Here is a 17,744-nt window from a genome sequence, read left to right on the forward strand (position 1 = left end):
GCGTATAGTGTAAAAACGGTAAAACTGTCAGATTCAGATTCAGATTTATTTGTGTCCCAAATGGGCAATTGATGCTACAGCAAGTATAAAACCTAAAAGACAAAGTATCAAAGTTAACAAATAAAAAAACAATAAAACATACCAAAAAAGACATTGAATCAAATTCCTCCACATTTTTAACAAGCAGTCAAATGTTTTATTTGGTAGTTCCCACTGAACTGACTCACAGTACATTTTCTACCCTTGATTGGATTGCCAGACCCACCACACACTCATTAACCTTTGCCATGTGCTAGTGTGGGCCTCATTTGGTTTTCCACTGTGAAACACAGTGAATATTTTAGCAAAGGACGCTCACAGAGGCCAAAAACATGGATTGGAGACCAACAGGCTCAAAGTAATCAAGATCATTTTGTGACACCCACCAACTTATTTACATTTATCTGTCGTCTCATATTGGATTTATAAGCTTACTAACTTCTGGCTCCCAGTCCCTACCTTCTTACTGTTTCTTGTCATGTTTTAATTACAGCTGCATGTCATCTGAAATTGCTCTCCAGCCTTTTGAACTCACAACAGAAACAGAGACGCATTTAGATCCAGTTTACATCCTTTGCTTGTTTAAACTCACTCAACACAGGCTTTTGATGGGTATTTCTGAGCCAAAATAATGCAGATTTTCCTTCAGATGTGTTGATTCAAAGAGTCCAGATACTGTAGTTTACCTCATTTTTAATATTTCTGTGGTATATGCATGTTGCTGAGATCTGATTTAATACTTTAGCATGATCAAGTGTATCTATTCAGTTATCAGAGCATCCCTTCATCCCATAAGGTGAATATCCATGATAAAAGTAAATTATTTATAATATAATATAAGGCAGCGCCTTGCAAAGGTTCAATGTATTTTACTGTGATTTCATGTGATAGGCTGACACAAGTAAGGAATAATTGTAAAATAGAAGAGAAAGGATAAATGATTTTTAAATTTCATTTTTAATTTTCAAATTAAAGGTTGCGTTTATTTTGTATTCAGCATTACAAAGTCAACCTCTTTAGTTCTATCATGCTCTATAGTTGCAAATGCAGTTTATTTACTCTTCGCACAACAGCTAATGTGCATTCAGAAGCCACAGAAAGCACATTAGAACGTCAGCTTTGCCTTTTCAAATGGATTTTGATCTGAACTTTGACAGGGCCATGCTAACCTATAAACTATGATGCCCAAAGTGTCTTCCTTTTTAAAGGAAGTTGTTTCTTTGCTCCATCACCGCATGCTTGCTAAAAATGAGGAATTGCTGTGAAGTCACTGTTCCAATAGAAGTGCCTGGATTAATTTAAGTAGATAACATTTGACCAATTAGCAGTAAAAACTGAATTAGACTCCCTTGTGTTGTATTTAGGGTCAGAAAGCTTTGCAACTCATTGAATCTAGTCTGTCTATATGATTAGATTGTGTTGGTGTGAATTATTTCTGTTCAATTAGAAATCATGTGTGTGTTTTTTGTAAAGTGACTTGAAATTGGGCTGAACCATGCTGCAGCCGGTGACACTGTTGTTACCTGATTTCACACCAAAAGGAAGAACCCACTCAGTAAATTCAGTAAATGCTTGTAAAGGATCAAATTGGACTTACCCTAACATTTATGTAGTTATTCTTACATGGTTTGTTTTTGTCCCTGAACCTCTAATGTTTTGATGCAGGAAGATAAGAAACAATACACAAATCAGACATTGTATGGAAACTACTGTTTAGTTTCACACAGATCTTTTACTTTTCTACTTTGCAGAGACCATAGTTACAGCTCATACATGTGTTAAACACCAGGAGTCAGGCTTATGTTATATTCATTCATAAAACATAACTGTTAAAACATGATCATCTTTCAATTTCTTCTAGAAATTGGAGGAGACCCTGGTTATTTTTTGACTTCAGTTGATGCTGCATTTGGACTAAGGCTCGACTCAGATTCTGACACTTTCTACATTTTGTCTCCAAGGAAAACATCAAAAAACGTTTAAAGCAGGGTCAGGTTGCAGAGCAATTTCCCAAACTTTGAACATCGTTGAGCACAATCCAAGACAATATCTGAATATTGAAACAATATGACAAAACTGCAAACTTAAGAATGCATGGATATCTGTCTAAAGCTTACATGCAAGAAGAGAGTAAATCAGAGAAGTAGCCATCAGATCCATGGTTACTGTGGAGGATCTGTAGCATATATCAAAGGGCAGCTATAAAAAAGTGCTTATTGAATTTACTTAATTTACAAAATGTTTTTTTTGACTCAACAGTTTTGAAAATGGTTGTGTAAAGCTGGCAGAGACACACCCAAACCCTTTACAACTTTAATTGTGGCAAAACATTGCTTTACAAAGTATTAATTCAGGAAGTCTGAATACAAATGTACACCACACTTTTCAGAAGCCCTATTTTTCTGTTGTTTGAGGTTATAGCATGACAAAATGTGACAAAGGTCAAGTGACACAAGTACTTTTTCAAGGCAGAGTGTGTCAACAACAGAATGTCAAAATACCAAGAAAAATCTTGTTATATTAAAAATAATTTCTGTACTTTTGCTAAGACGGCATTTTCTTTAATTGCATCTAGTATGAAATATACACATTATCACCCATTATCACCTCCAATAGTTAATATTTATGAACCTGTACATCATTACAACTCCATGTACTAGATTTCATAAAGCTCAGTTCTTGAATAAAATCTGCAGATGCCTCTTTTCCTCCATCCTCTGGATGTGTTTTCGGTGTGATGCTACGGCTCATGCAGAGGGGCCGTGGACTCTTTGAGACAGCAGGGTGGTCAGCGGGTTGAAGGGAGGCGGGTTGGACTCTGAGAGCACTGTTGGAACAAAACTCTGGGTAGAAGCAGTCTGTTCTCCAGGTGGGAAAAACTCTGACATCCTCTGGATGGACAGGACAAAGAGGAAATTAAAAGCATGTTCTTGTTTTCAATTTCCTGAAAACCTTTACAACAATTCCATGAGTCATTATTATGAGCTTTTAAAAGGCAAGGATAAAACTAAAGCAATCTTGTCATTATATGAATAGAAATAGATGATTTACAGGTTTCAGTTTGACTTTTTTTATTCGATTTTTTATTAATTTACAATTTTGGCCTGAAAACAACTTAAACAAAAGGCTACCTTACAATGACTTCACACGTTTCCACCCAAGTCCCCATATTTGTAAAACACTGCTGTTTCCAAACAAGAATGCAACAGTAGTGACATAAATTATGACAGTTTTACTGTTCTGTTAAATGTACGGCTGTTCTGGTCATAAAACGGAGATTTATTGAACAGGACGGGGTGAAAGGCCAAAACTAGCTAGCAGAAATAATGTGAGAGGTCATGTGTGTCATTTTATCATTTTGGTTAAAAAATCTTTTTACAGTATTTCTCTCAGTCTGAAATAACTAGGTTTGTCAATTTTAACAAATAGTCGTAGAGACATGTAAACTTTTGCATCTAATTTTTCTTCTTCTTTTTTAAATCATCAAATTAGTTTGCTGCACAGTCATTCCACGATGTAAAAACGCATCATCAGAAACCCAAAAGTAATTCAACAGTCAGGCTGTTGATAAATGCATGTAAACTTCTGGCTGCAGCACAAAATATATTGTCAGACTTCCAAAATCACAATTAAATAGTTTTTTGCTCAACACTGTGAACTCAAACAGTACAACAGAAATCTTTACATGTGGGACCAATTGTGCATTTTGTAGTTATTTAGGTTTTTTTTTATTACTTTTGAGGGTTTGTTGGTTTTAAATGACATTCTTGTGGAGTTTAATGTCTCAAGTTATGTTATGTTTGCGATTCCTCCTCTGCAGTCGTGTTTCCTTGTGGTTATTTTATGTGTTTATATATTGCAGTGCATATTTGTTGGTCATTTATATCTTTTTGAAATAATTTTGCATTACTTTTTAATTTTCTTGAACCTTTTTCTTGTCTTTCATCTCAGTTTTATTTTCTTGTCTTTTGCTATTTTATTTTCTATCTGTTCCCTATCCCTGAGCTTAAGTCGATTGTTGAATTTGTTATTTTCTTTAATGACAGTCCATCAAGAGCTCTAGGTTAAGCTACACAGGTATTTGTTTAGTACTACTAAAGATAAGCAACATTTTTCTCCAGAGACTTTAAACTTCACCTGAAATCTCTCAGTGTTGTGGCCTCTTTTAAAACCGTTTGGCTCCATCGGTTTTTAATCTATGGATGAGCGAGAACTGATGGTGTGAAGAAAGAGATTAAAATAGTATGCATCTTGGACAAATGATCCAGTCTCTGTTGAGCGGCAACTGACATCGTTAAGAATCTGCGTACTTCACTGAGCTCTGTTTCAAATGATACTACAAGAAAAACAAGATTTGCATTTGGGACTGCAGATCTTGTCGTTGATTTACTGTGCAAAATGTGTTTCTTTTTGGAGTGTGAAACTGAAAACAGAGACGAGGCTTTTTCATTTGATTTCTAGCGAAAGCTCTGTGAGGTGCATGTCAGGCCATGTTCACAACAGAACCAGCTGTTTCTCCCTCTTAAAGCATCTCATCTGTCTGTATACCATTAAAATACCTAAAGCATAAAGTAATAGCATCGAGCATAATAAATGTTTCGAAACACATACTGTGACCAGATACTTTACTATCAGCATAAAAACTCTCTCATGCAGGCCGAAGCGATCCACCGACTCTGAGCATTTCTATGGAAGACTCCAGAAACAAAAACATTAACACTACAGTTTATTGAAAAAAAAATCTCTTGTTACTTTTTCTAGTGTTTTAGTTTATTATCATACCTGCTGAGCTGGCAGTATTAAATAATGACATCCCTCGAGATAAAATATGCTTTTACACTGAAAATTTTAGAAATATTTAAACCTTTAGGGAAAATTGCTAGCAGCACAGTTATCGCCACTCCTGTTTATACTTTGTATAGTCTGTTTTTTGCCAAGAGGACAGTACTCAGTGTTCCTCTATAATATTTTACAAGATTGGCGCACACAGAGAGAGGGATCTGGTATTATTTTCCCTAGATGGAGTGATCTTTGATCTTTCCTCTAGACCTGTGGTCTCCAAAGTGGACGCACTTTAAACACTTTAAACACCCCTGTTCTCCGTCCCCCCAGAGTCCTGGTTCTCTCTTTGTCTAGACAACCATCACTTTGTTGATTTAAGCATTTGTTTTGGATCCTTATTCTGCTGAAAGTTAATTAAGAATGTATTATTATTATTATTATATTTTTAGTCTACTTTACTAACCATGTTTTTCAGGATCTTTGGTGGAGGTTCAAAGTTTTTTTTTTTTGTTTTGTTTTTTTTTACCCCTCCAGGGGGTCTTTTGTGGGCTCTAGTGTCCCTTATATGATAGTAGGCTGACAGGAAACGGGGAAGACATGCGGCAAATGTCATCGGGTCCGGGAGTCGAACCCGCGACGGCCGCGTCGAGGACTCAAGGCCTCCAAATATGGGTCGCGCTAACCGCTACGCCACCATGGCACGCCCAGGTTCAAAGTTTTTACCATGAATGTTTTTATGTGGAAACAAACATACATCAAGAAAAGATTGAGACGAATCTGACAAGTGAGAAAAACAGTGTATCTGGTGCTGACTGAATACTGACAGGAAGAAGCTGCTGAGTGTGCGTGTTGCCGTCCGTCAGCAGAGGAGCTGTAGGGGAAGATGCTGTGCTGTTAATGGCAGCAGTCGCCAGGTTGGTGCTCCTCTGCAAAAGAAAAGGAAATTATACGAGCCAAAGTATAATTTTTTTTTTTTTTTTTTAAAGCTTGAAAAACACAGATTCAAGCTCACTAAAAAATGTCCCATCTCTTAGTATGAACCAACTACAGGATGAACATCAGCACATGATAAGTAGCTGTTCAAAGATATACCACATATTTATAGAGACTCAACTAGTGGGAGAGGAGAGTCGTCTTTTGCCGTCTCCCACACATTGAAATGAATGAAATGAATGAAAAGGATGAACCATGAAACGTGAGAATCACACTGGTCTCCATGGGACACAAAAGAAACATGTGTTTACAATCCAACAGTGAAAACACAGAGCAGCGCAAAGACAAGTGAGGAGGTGAAGACTCAGAGAAGTCACCTCATTAATTGCTGCTGATGACTTAATGAACTGAAGCGAGAATCATTTTGTGGAAGAACAACAAGCCGTGAAGGATGACACAGGCTGTGTGGTCCTGCTGAAGATATCACGCACAGAGCATTCCTTCCACGGTTTTAAGGTTTCTTTGTTGCTTTACTTAGACAGGGTAAAATATTCAGGGCGTTTTTCAGGCTGCATCCTTCAGTGAGAACTGAGCTCAGACGACTCCACCATGAAACGGGTGGAGAAAGAAAGTCTGGCATTTTAGTTTCAAAAAACTCTATATGGTCTTCAAAACCGATGTTGTAACATTTGAAACTATGAATGGACAAAGGGAAATTTGAATTTTAATATACTGAGCAAATATATTTCAATTTGACCATGGACAAAAATAAGATGCTGTGAAATTTAGTAAATAATGCAAGCTGGTAAAACAGTTTCTATTTAAGGAAAACCAGCTGATCACCTCAAGCCGTTGACTTGCAGCAATTACTGCACATAATATCTAGATGTCGGAATAGTCCACCTATCTGCTCAGAGTTTGTGTGGCGAACTAAAGATTAGGGTAATGGTAAAGGGCCATCCAGCCTTAAAGAGGTGGAGCTCAACATCTTAGATAAATAGTAAAAACACCAGTAGAAACGTTGAGTTAATGAGGAAGATCTAACGCCAAAATATATACATTTTTAAGAAATTAAGTTTTATTCATCATCAGTAATTAATATTTCTTCATATATATTTAGTGTTGAGTTTAAAAAATCACACTGGATGTATTATGTCCCACTTCATTGCCTTTGTCTTTGTGTATTGTGTTAAAAAAAAGAAAGAAAGTCCTTCCTTAACTCCTCTGGCCCAGATTGGACCCTTCAGTCACAATCAGAAATATGAGGATGGATGACGGTGCCATGGATTATCATACCAAGTACTTGATGTTTCCCAGCACGGCAGCGGTCAGTATCCCTGTGAAAAAGGCCACCAGGTTCACGCCGGTGAGGGTCCAGATTAAAATGTACAGGGTGAAAACTTCCTCACAGCTTTGCACTCCAACAAACTCAAAGTAGTTGTTCATATAGTCTCCACTGGAAAACAAAGAAGGGGTTCTGCTTTATCAGTCATGTTATAAAATCCCAGAGTCTCAGTTCTGCATAAGTGAACAAAATCCATAAAACAAAAAGTGTCTGATGTGATATTGAAGCTGAAAAGACTCAGAAGAAATAGTGATTCTCTCACTTGGCGCAGTTGTAAAGGTCACAGCAGTAACAGGTCCCGCTTCGTACCGTCATGGTACAGGACTCCCTCAGATTCCGACATGGCACCTGATATTAACTTTAATTTGGTTTAGATTCTCGTGACTTAACCAGGTGAGAATAATATTTCTCTTCCTCATCATCACTCACCGTGGTGTAGAAGTTCTCATAGATGTAGCTGCTGCTGCCGCTGCTGTAATACTGACACCTCCCTGCTTTCAGGGGACGCACGTCCTGACAAAAACATGTCAACAAATCATTGACTAATAAACATGAAAAACAATATGTAATAATATTATTTCTACACAAAAGAATTAATAAAAATCCAGACTGAGTATTGCAATAGAGTGCTTCTAAATCTCTAGGTACGATGCCAAATTGTTGGGTCTCCAACTACTGCTTCTATAAAGCATTAAAGCATTTCCCCTTTCTTTCTCGTCGTCACTGGATGAGTAGATATATAAATCTTGACAAAACAGTATTTATCATATTAGATGCAAAGCAAAACATCTGATGTCTGGAGTTTTTGATAAAACACAAACCAAACTTTTCTTGTCATCTTAAGCTGTCACAACAGGGTCCTGATGTGACTGTAGTTAAAACAGCGCCGTGGTTTGTCTGTTTCGGCTGCATTATTTCATCATTAAACACAACCATCTGAAGTTAATGTGTTCGCAGAAGAGGGAGTGTAACTCACCATGTTTAAGAGGATACCGACTCCATCAATCATCAGGCACAGAAAAGAGGTGATGATCCCGAAGCTGAGGAATACAATGGCAGCCGTCAGCTAGGGAGGAAAAATCAGAAAAGAATAGATAGAAGATGTTCATTATTAAGCCAAAATTCAGCTTCCAATGTCTACTCTGGCTGTGGTTTAGATTTAGTGATTTTAGTCATTTTGATAGATGTGTATTTTGCTTTTTATTTTTTTTCCAACGCTTTCAGTTTCCCATGTCTCTCATTGTCAGATTGTTGGTGGGCTCTCTTCCAAGCCTTTTGTTTTACCAGTCTTTTAAAAAACAAAACTTTTCAGCTTGAACAGTTTTTGAATACTTTCAGTATTTTTCTTTGTGCATTACTTTTTACCTTTTTAATTTCTGTCTTTGAAACTAAAGACAGAAATGCAAGGAAACTTACAGTGCATTGAAAAAGTATTTATACTTTATCAGCCATTCAACCTTTTTGCTTTGTCTTCTGCATGGCTTCAGTTAAACAGCAAATATGACCTGTTGAGGCTTTTTTTGAACAATGACTTTCTTCTTCCAGCTAGAGACCAGATTGACCAATAATTGTCCTGTCAACAGATTCACCCTCTGTGAATCAGAGCGGTTGCATATATCCTGAAATTAAATTACATACATCCGTGCTTTACTCTGTAATTCGGTGAGTACTGAAGGCCGTTGATGCTGCTGGATTCTATCTAGGAGTTATAGAATACAGATGGCTGAAAAGACATACCTTACACAATTTTATTTGTGAAATTTTTCTTTTCCTTCACAGTTGGGTTTATCTATAAAACATAATGTCCCCCTGTGTAAAAAAACAAGGTTAAACAATTCAAGGCGAATAAGCACTTTTTTAAACATTATTCACTGGATACCAGCTTGGATTTGGAAAATTCAATACATTTATTACATTTGTGAGAATATTTGAATTCTTTAGTCCTTCTCATTTAAAATAAAGAACAGCATGTGTTCCCGGCCAGTACATTTCTTCAGTCTGAGTGCCTTTTTCTTGGTTTTCTTGGTTCTTTTATTGAAAATAGCTGGAGCCGCATCCTGGTGAACATGCTGTGAATAAAGTTATGGTATTTTTACCATGAAAAATCATCTTGCTCTTAATCTAGTCTTGTTCATTGACATATTTTCAAACAACAATCGTCAACAGATAAAGCAAAATCCAAACATGCTAATCTAAACTCTACACACAGCAGCAACACAGATGTCCATAAGTGCAAGGAAGTATGCAGAAAGTAAATGGCATGCAATAAAAAAAAGAAAGCCATGCCGATGCAAATCTGTAGGCAAGATTCCCTAAAAATGTGTAGAAGTGGAAAAGCTTGATTTAAAAAAAAAAAAACAGATCAATCAAACTTTACAAATGAGTTTATGAACACAGATTAGAAGACGTGCCAGGAATTGATGTTTTTACACTTTTGTGTTTAGCAAGTCTGTAATGCTGCACTTCTAAAACCATTAATCACATTTTCATTGGCTAAGCTCATTACATGAATCAAAACAGCCTTTAAATAAAAAACAGATTTTCACTCATCCTGCCTCATCTCCTCGTCAGCCACATGTTTCAGCCAGTTCTGCAGTCCCCTCTGCACTAGAGGATCTTGGAAATGTTAGAGAGCTTAAAGTTATTTATGCTCACTAAAATAAGTTATAATAATATTATTTAAATTTAAATTTGACTACACTTCAGGTCTTCTTCTACTTATAATTCTTCCCTCATCTTCAACCTAATAGAGATTTTTTTTATTTTGTGCTCTTTATCCCTGTATTTATTATTGTGCTTTAACATCAACCCACCAATGCAACTAGAAATTAAAATACACCAACAATAATCTCATGTACTTATCTCAGAGGTTCCTTCAGATTCACTGTGATACAGACTGCTACAGGAGGTCCTCTCTGCTCACAGTCATCAACCTCTACAAAAACTCTTTGGAGAAAATCGTGACACTTGATTTCCCTTTGAGATTAATAAAGTATTTTACAATTGAACTGAAAACTGCCTACAGTTTATGATAACATTTTTGAAAGGCTCCAATTTTCATACTTTCAAAACAAATATTCATACTTTTCATACTTTCAAAACAAATATTCATACTTTTCATACTTTCAAAACTGATTAATGTCTACAAAAGACAGCAAGGGTGTAAGGGTGTAAGAAAATGGATGGATGGATGGATGGATGGATGGATGGATGGATGGATGGATGGATGGATGGATGGATGGATGGATGGATGGATGGATGGGTTGTGCTGAGTTTGTTCATAATGTGTTTAACCAACATATTTTTCACAACCAAACTTTGCAATGTTGCAATATTAAATAACCACCAGTTGTTCATAGGAACAAATAAAGCAAATTGTGAGCGTACCTTGAACAGCACAGTTCATGCTTTCTTCATCATAACTAAGGGGTTATTCTTTAATAACAAAGCATTATTTAGACTCCCAGGCAGACCTAATAATTAGTGTGCAGCAGTAGACACTCTCTTGTATATAGTGTAAAAGTAGCTTGGAAAAGCTCAGGTTTCACCTCTTTCATCAGTCTGGGTTGTTTAGGCATCATTACAGTTCATTTGTTAGCCATGATGAGCAAAATGAAACTCGGCATTCTGTAGAAACATAAAACCTTGATTGTGTAACCTTTGAAACTGAAAACATTAAATGAAGTCAAATATGGGAGCCAGGAACTCTGATTTGTTTTCCTAAAACCAACACCCTGATGTTGTCATTTCAGCGAAAGGCAGCTGGTTTATTAGACCTAACATCTATTTGTCTGCTGAGATTCTGCGTGGGATTTGTTTCGTCAAGGTTGTTCTTACTGGAAGAACCTCTTAAGTCTTGAGTCTTTTTTACGACTAACAGGTTTTCTTTAAGGACTGCCTCGAGCACTAATTTCCAAATGAAGAACTACCAACCACCAAAAAGATGAAGAAACCTTCCAATATCAGTGTGAAATCTAATACAAAATGTCTGAAAAGAGATAAAACAATAACAGTAATACGCCAGAGAAGGCGGAGTTTGTTGAGTAAAACATGATGAGAAATCATGGCAGTGGGAAGTGAACATCTTAGGTATTGTGTTGAATTTTACAGTACCAATTGCTTGCCGTTCTCTTCTAGGAGGAGTCCTAAAAATCCCAGGAAATAACCAAGAGTCAGCTGCAAGGACAGAAGATTCATGTTAATCAAAACAAATATTGAAAAATATTTCTTTTTCAATATTGGCTCCTTTCCAAGAAAAAAAAACTCAACAAAAGCTTTAAAGCTGCCTGTGTGGTGCAGTTCTGACATTACATGAAAAATGTATGACATCCTGATGAAGGTAAACAAAACTCGATGCAGTTGTAGTACAAGATGCAGTAGATACAGATGTTTGAGGAATATCAGAATGCACTGAATACAAACAGCAGCAGTAGAATGTTAATTGCATTTCATAACCATTTTACATTAAAACTGTGTCTGAGCTAAACACCTGCAGAGACCAGAAGACAAAACTTTAAGCTGTTGTGACAGATTGCAAGGACGCAACTTTTTAAAACTACCTACAAAAACTCCTGAGATGTAGCCAGTCACATTCAGGCTCTCTGTGCGCGTCGTTGTGTAGGCTCCCAGCACCACCAGCAGCAGAGACAGACTGAGCATGCTCAGTACCAGCCACAGGGCTCTCCGGACCCTCAGCACCACCTCTGTCAAACGCAGAAGAAACAACAAACTTTGATCATACTACCAGGATGAATAACACATGACTCTACATAAACCAAGCTGCACTCTGAGGAGCTTTTAAAACTCATGTTCTTTTCAGGTATACAAACTAATTTGAAAATGATACACTTGTTCAGTCATTATCTACATAATTGTCCAAAGTTACTTGTAGGTGAACTATGTGAAATTTTTCCACCATCTGTGCAAACACTTGGCAGCCTTCTCTCCTTCCATGTTCTCCTTCACATCTGGACGCATCTCAGCAGATTTACGTCAGGGATTGTTTGATTACACCAGAAATAGTTGAAACCCAAATTTTAAGATGATTACGTTCAGTCTTACAGCTTTTGGAAGGAATTGTTTCTCGAATGCTCCTTTCCTATTTTTACTCCACGAGAAAATGAGTACTTGAAATAATTTTCATTTTTACACATTCTGCTTTTTATTAATAAACTTAGATATACAGTACAGACCAAAAGTTTGGACACACCTTTTAATTCAATGAGTTTCCTTTATTTTCATGACTATTGACATTGTAGATTCACACTGAAGGCATCAAAACTATGAATAACACATGTAGAAATATGCACTAAACAAAAAAGTGTAAAACAACTGAAAATACCCTTTATATTCTAGTTTCTTCAAAGTAGCAACCTTTTGCTGTGATTACTGCTTTGCACACACTCTGCATTTTCTTGATGAGCTTCAAGACGTCGTCACCTGAAATGGTTTTCACTTCATAGGTCAACCTGCCCTGTCAGGTTAATAAGTGGGATTTCTTGCCTTATCATGTCATGCAAATAAAGAAAAGCCATTGAATTAGAAGATGTGTCCAAACTTTTGGTCTGTACTGTATATTCTTCCAAACATAATCAAAGACCGAAATCTCGTACACCTGTGAACATTTAAAACTACTACTAATTTTTACTTAATGACCACAGTTTTGTAGGCAGGAAGATTTGTGATGAAAGGGCTTAATCATTTGTGTAAATACATTAAGCGACCTGCATAATGCGAGTCAGGGAGTATCTTAAATACTTTTTGGGATAAAACAAATTGCAGAACAAAAATTTAATTAATTAAAATGAGCAATCATATCAACTCTCATGTTAAACTTCTGACAGAAATAACTTTAAAGTTTATCCAACAAGCTAATAAACATGCATTAACTTTGTCACAATGTTTTTATTGTGTTTAAATTGTCTCCCTATGAAAAAGTTAAATTAGTTTATAGAGAACCATTTTATGAATTAGAATTAAATGATCAACCAACTTTGACTACAATGTAATACAGTTGTAACTGCATTGGATTCAACTTCAAATGAATTAAATTTGTTTACAAAGTACTTTATATGACATGTAATTAGGTGTTAAATAAATCAAGCACATAATAGCAAAATACAACACATACAAGGGTGGTAATCTTTTATCAAATACCTTTCAGACTAGATAGTTTGGGTAACATCTACTAGAGTTTCGTCATCTGTTACTGACAATTAAGAATCCAGAGTGTTAAACAACTATTAAGGTTGTAAAGTTAATGTTTGAATTACAAAACAATTTATCTACTCCACTTCTGTTAAATTACCTGTCGGTTTGTTCATTATGTGTTCCTCCTTGCCTGCAGGTCTTTTGGTCCTTGCGGTCATTATAGTATAAGTACCTCAAAACCAGTCCACAGTGTTTTCCCTGGGAGTGTAGTCGTCCCGATTCGCTGGCTGAAGCTTTGGTGGGAACCTTTAAAAGTCTCCAGTGTCCAGAGAGACAGGGGAAACATGAAAGCTGCCGCTGCTCCAGCAATGAGCTGCGTGCAGAGAGCTCCAGCCTCTGATGCATTCAGGGGTAAAAAGAAACTTGAGACCTTTTTTCCTCTCTTTCTTTTTGTCATCATACTCCAGGTGGCAATCTTCAAAGAAAATTATTATGAGGCTGTATCCAAACGAGCATCCTGAAACTAGTGACAGTGTTGGAAAAAATATTCACGTAACATTAATTTTATTAGTCTTTTTCAACTCCTTGCTGTGAATTTGGATACCTGACTAACATTTGTTATAAAATAACTTAAAATTAAATGACCATACTCAAAGGGTCATTTAATTTGAGGTCCATCTGAAAGAATTAAATAAATCTTCAATTTTTTTCTTCTACACTCTTCCTTCCACTAAACTTTCCATCCTTGCATGAAGAACAGCCAGCTTCTTCCTTTTGTGGCTAACACCTCCCTATCAAGGATGTCAGTGATTGTCTGCTAGACAACTGTTCGTAAACAACCTTTCCCAGAATTGCGAAGACCATAACAATCTGATGTTATAGTTCCGTCATAATATTGTGATTTTCGAGCAAATTAATTTATGGTTTTCCTTAGCTAAGCCATAATCATTGCTTTGTGAATCTCCTCTACAGTTTTGAAGGCGTACTGTTTCACAATCTTCACAAGGCTTTTTGCTTCCACTCGACTTTCCATTAACAAGATTGGAAACCACATTCTGTGAATAACAGTGACATTTTGTGACTTTAACCTCCTACTGGAGGGTGATGATGAGTGTTGGACAACAATCAAGTCAGGTGTTTACCATAATAGCTTTCATGACATGAAATGACCATAAAATATTTCCGTATTACTATTAATTGTTATTTTAAGTCTAATGTACAGTACAGACCAAAAGTTTGGACACATCTTTCTAATTCAATGGCTTTTCTTTATTTTCATGACTATTTATAAGGCAAGAAATCCCACTTATTAACCTGACAGGGCACACCTATGAAGTGAAAACCATTTCAGGTGACGACGTCTTGAAGCTCATCAAGAAAATGCAGAGTGTGTGCAAAGCAGTAATCACAGCAAAAAGTTGCTACTTTGAAGAAACTAGAATATAAGGGCTATTTTCAGTTGTTTTACACTTTTTTGTTTAGTGCATATTTCCACATGTGTTATTCATAGTTTTGATGCCTTCAGTGTGAATCTACAATGTCAATAGTCATGAAAATAAAGGAAACTCATTGAATTAAAAGGTGTGTCCAAACTTTTGGTCTGTACTGTATTTCTTTTAAAAGCAGCAAATCATAATTGTCAAATTCAACATAAGTAATCATTTGAGATACATATTCTATAGTATAGAATAATTGCAGCAGCATACGTTATTTCAGACCTCAAGAAATGTGTGTGTTATTTTAATTGAAATATACCTTCAAATGTATATACTTATTAATCAATTACTTTAAACTTTTTTAAACTATTTGAAATAATTTCCAATAGAAGTTACACATATGCTATTCAAATTGCTGAAATAAGTTAACTTTTAGTTGATACAACAACGTAGGTACTTGTAGTTTTTATGTGAAAAGGGGTTAACACTTGACAAACAGCGTCCTCTTCTGTCGCTATAGGAACAAGACGCTGGCTACGTGGTTAGCATTAGCCCAGCTGCCGTCCTTCCATTTTGTGCAGCTAAGCTAACGCCAGCTAACACCGTTTTGCGGCAGAGATGGATGACGGTGACGAGCCGGGTTTAGTCCTGTCGCACAGCACCTCTTCGGGCTCCAAGTCGGGTGGGGACAAGATGTTTTCCCTGAAGAAGTGGAATGCAGTAGCCATGTGGAGTTGGGACGTTGAGTGCGATACTTGTGCCATTTGTCGGGTACAAGTAATGGGTGAGTCTGCAGGAGTTGTGTTAGCTCAGCTCTGACCCACGGCTAATGAAGCTAAAGTGTTTGTAACAGTACAAATGAAGCAGTAATTCGGTTCGCTTTGCGTTTTTGCAGACGCATGCCTTCGATGCCAGGCGGAGAATAAACAAGAAGACTGTGTTGGTAAGATATTTAACACAAAAAACCACACGATTTGCTAACAGCTGTGGTACTTAAGTTAATCAAACAAGCTAGCTTTGGCTGATTAGTGGGAGCCGTCAGGAAAAGCAACATCCAGCCTGCTAATTACAGAATCCTGTTTAAAGAAATGCAGAAGAACTCGGTTTTTTTAAAATGAGCAACAGCAGCATGTGTTATTTCAGAGCCCAAGAAAGATAAACGGAGTTATTTTAATTGAAATATGTCGTCAAATGTGTACATTTATGACTGTAGTTCTATCCCTGTTTGAAAACACAGCATAATCTCAAACACTTATTGAAATTGCCTTACTGCTGCTGCTGCTGAGTATTATGGCAAAATACAATCAACCTGCAATTCTCTGGTTATTTTTCTAATAATACTTATGGGATTATGTATATGTTTTTAAAGAGCATTAAGTGTGTTTGTGGGCCTATGATTGCTGTATCATTCAGTTACCTTAAAAAGAATAGTAAATAATTGATATCCTCACTTTTATCATTATCACAATAGTACCACAAAGTACTGTAATGAAACTTTAAGTCCATGTCGCCCACCCCAAACTTGTTTTTCCCCTTACCTCCCTGATGTATTTTCTGTCAAAGCCATTTCTTATATAGTCTGGTGTAGTCATTGAACTCAGCAGGTTATGTTTGTTTTTTGTCTTTCAGTTGTATGGGGAGAGTGCAACCACTCCTTCCATAACTGCTGCATGTCACTTTGGGTGAAGCAGAACAACCGCTGTCCCCTCTGCCAGCAGGACTGGGTGGTTCAGAGAATCGGCAAATAAGCACCACATCCAGGTGTACTGTGCACGGATGCACCAGAACATGGTGACAGACTTCTCACCGATCCCGGCAGTATGTCCTGCGTTGTCCTCTCCCTTTCAAGTGCATGTTTCCATTATACCTGGTGTCAAAGGAGGACAATGGACACAGTTAGAGCTGCGCAGATTCGTGGCTGAAGGGATCACACTTCAAGGCGAGAAGAGTAAAGTGTGTCGGAGCGTCATGTCAGCTTTACATTAATGTCTGCTGTGGTGTTTGGCACATCGTGAAAATGGGATTTTCTTTTTTAAAGATTAAGGATTGTGAATAACTGTGATTCAGACACTCTAAGAATAAAATTCATACAATTCAAATAAAAGTGTCAAAGTGTGACAAATACTTCAGGTTTGAAGTCTTCAGTTATTTGTCAAAATAGGACTTTGAGTTTTAAAGTATATCACAAATAATCAAAACCCGCACACTGAAATCTTGCAGCTTAATTACATTCTGATTCCAATTAGATGTTTGAAATTCCCATTCTGTCTAGCATGTTCCTCTGAGCCTTTTACAGACAGAAAAATAGTTTTTTATGGAATGTGCATGTGGTACTGATTGGTTACAGGTTGGATTTACGGATGTAAGTGCTTAGGCTGCGAAACTGCTCTACATGACAGGTAACCTTGTTACCCAGTATACAGTGAGCATTGGATTACATGTAAGGCTGGCATTGTTCCAGTGTCAAGGTATTCCCGGTGATTATATTTGAAACCCAATGAACTAAAAAGTTGAAATTTTTGGTTTCTTTGCCAGCTCAAAAACCAATAAACGGGAGAGTAAGTGGAAGAGAGTTGGCCGGATAATTGACTTAGAGATGCTATTGGTTGGAAGGCTGCATCAACCTTGTTTAACCTGAGGTTGATGTGAAAAAAGAAGCAGCCTCAGTGTTTTGTGCCAAAATGAACATAAGTAAAAATGATGACCAATGTGGGCTGGCTGTGAGAAATAAGTATTTTTCACAACATAATGACTTGGTTTATTTTTTGTTTGTATTTTTCTAAATGTAGTGAAAACCTGACTCCTATTACAATATTGGGGGTTACTCTAAAGAAGTCTGTAAACTCATAAATTCAGTGGTCTCCAGTGACTTCAAGGTTGGAGCTGGTATCCTGTCAGAGTGGCAGTTCAGCGGTTGCCCACAGCCACTTTGTATCTCCTAATAATAGACCAGTCTAAATCCTCTTAAGTTCAAACCACATAAGTTGCTTTCCCCAAGTGCCGTCTTTGCAAAAACGTGCAAAGCCGTGTGGGACAAGGCGGTGAGAACGTTCAAGATG

The 17,744-nt window shown here is 36.9% G+C and overlaps 2 protein-coding genes across 2 annotated transcripts; one reads left to right on the forward strand and one right to left on the reverse strand.

The window, feature by feature from the left end:
- Positions 1 to 1,763: 1,763 nt before the first annotated feature.
- Positions 1,764 to 13,641, reverse strand: LOC102226064 (transmembrane protein 255B-like). The gene is made up of 9 exons (XM_023350927.1): positions 13,407 to 13,641; positions 11,663 to 11,802; positions 11,213 to 11,275; positions 8,076 to 8,165; positions 7,529 to 7,612; positions 7,362 to 7,447; positions 7,051 to 7,210; positions 5,646 to 5,747; positions 1,764 to 2,930 (listed from the first exon to the last, which is right to left on the reverse strand). Exons 1-9 carry the CDS (start codon positions 13,465 to 13,467, stop codon positions 2,787 to 2,789), a joined length of 930 nt encoding a protein of 309 aa, XP_023206695.1. The 5' UTR covers positions 13,468 to 13,641; the 3' UTR covers positions 1,764 to 2,786.
- A 1,608-nt stretch (positions 13,642 to 15,249) lies between these two features.
- rnf7 (ring finger protein 7) lies at positions 15,250 to 16,784 on the forward strand. Its single transcript, XM_005803362.2, has 3 exons — positions 15,250 to 15,469; positions 15,581 to 15,628; positions 16,315 to 16,784. Exons 1-3 carry the CDS (start codon positions 15,304 to 15,306, stop codon positions 16,431 to 16,433), a joined length of 333 nt encoding a protein of 110 aa, XP_005803419.1. The 5' UTR covers positions 15,250 to 15,303; the 3' UTR covers positions 16,434 to 16,784.
- Positions 16,785 to 17,744: the final 960 nt, after the last annotated feature.

Source organism: Xiphophorus maculatus, chromosome 18, assembly GCF_002775205.1.
Source record: "Xiphophorus maculatus strain JP 163 A chromosome 18, X_maculatus-5.0-male, whole genome shotgun sequence".
Taxonomy (NCBI): domain Eukaryota; kingdom Metazoa; phylum Chordata; class Actinopteri; order Cyprinodontiformes; family Poeciliidae; genus Xiphophorus; species Xiphophorus maculatus.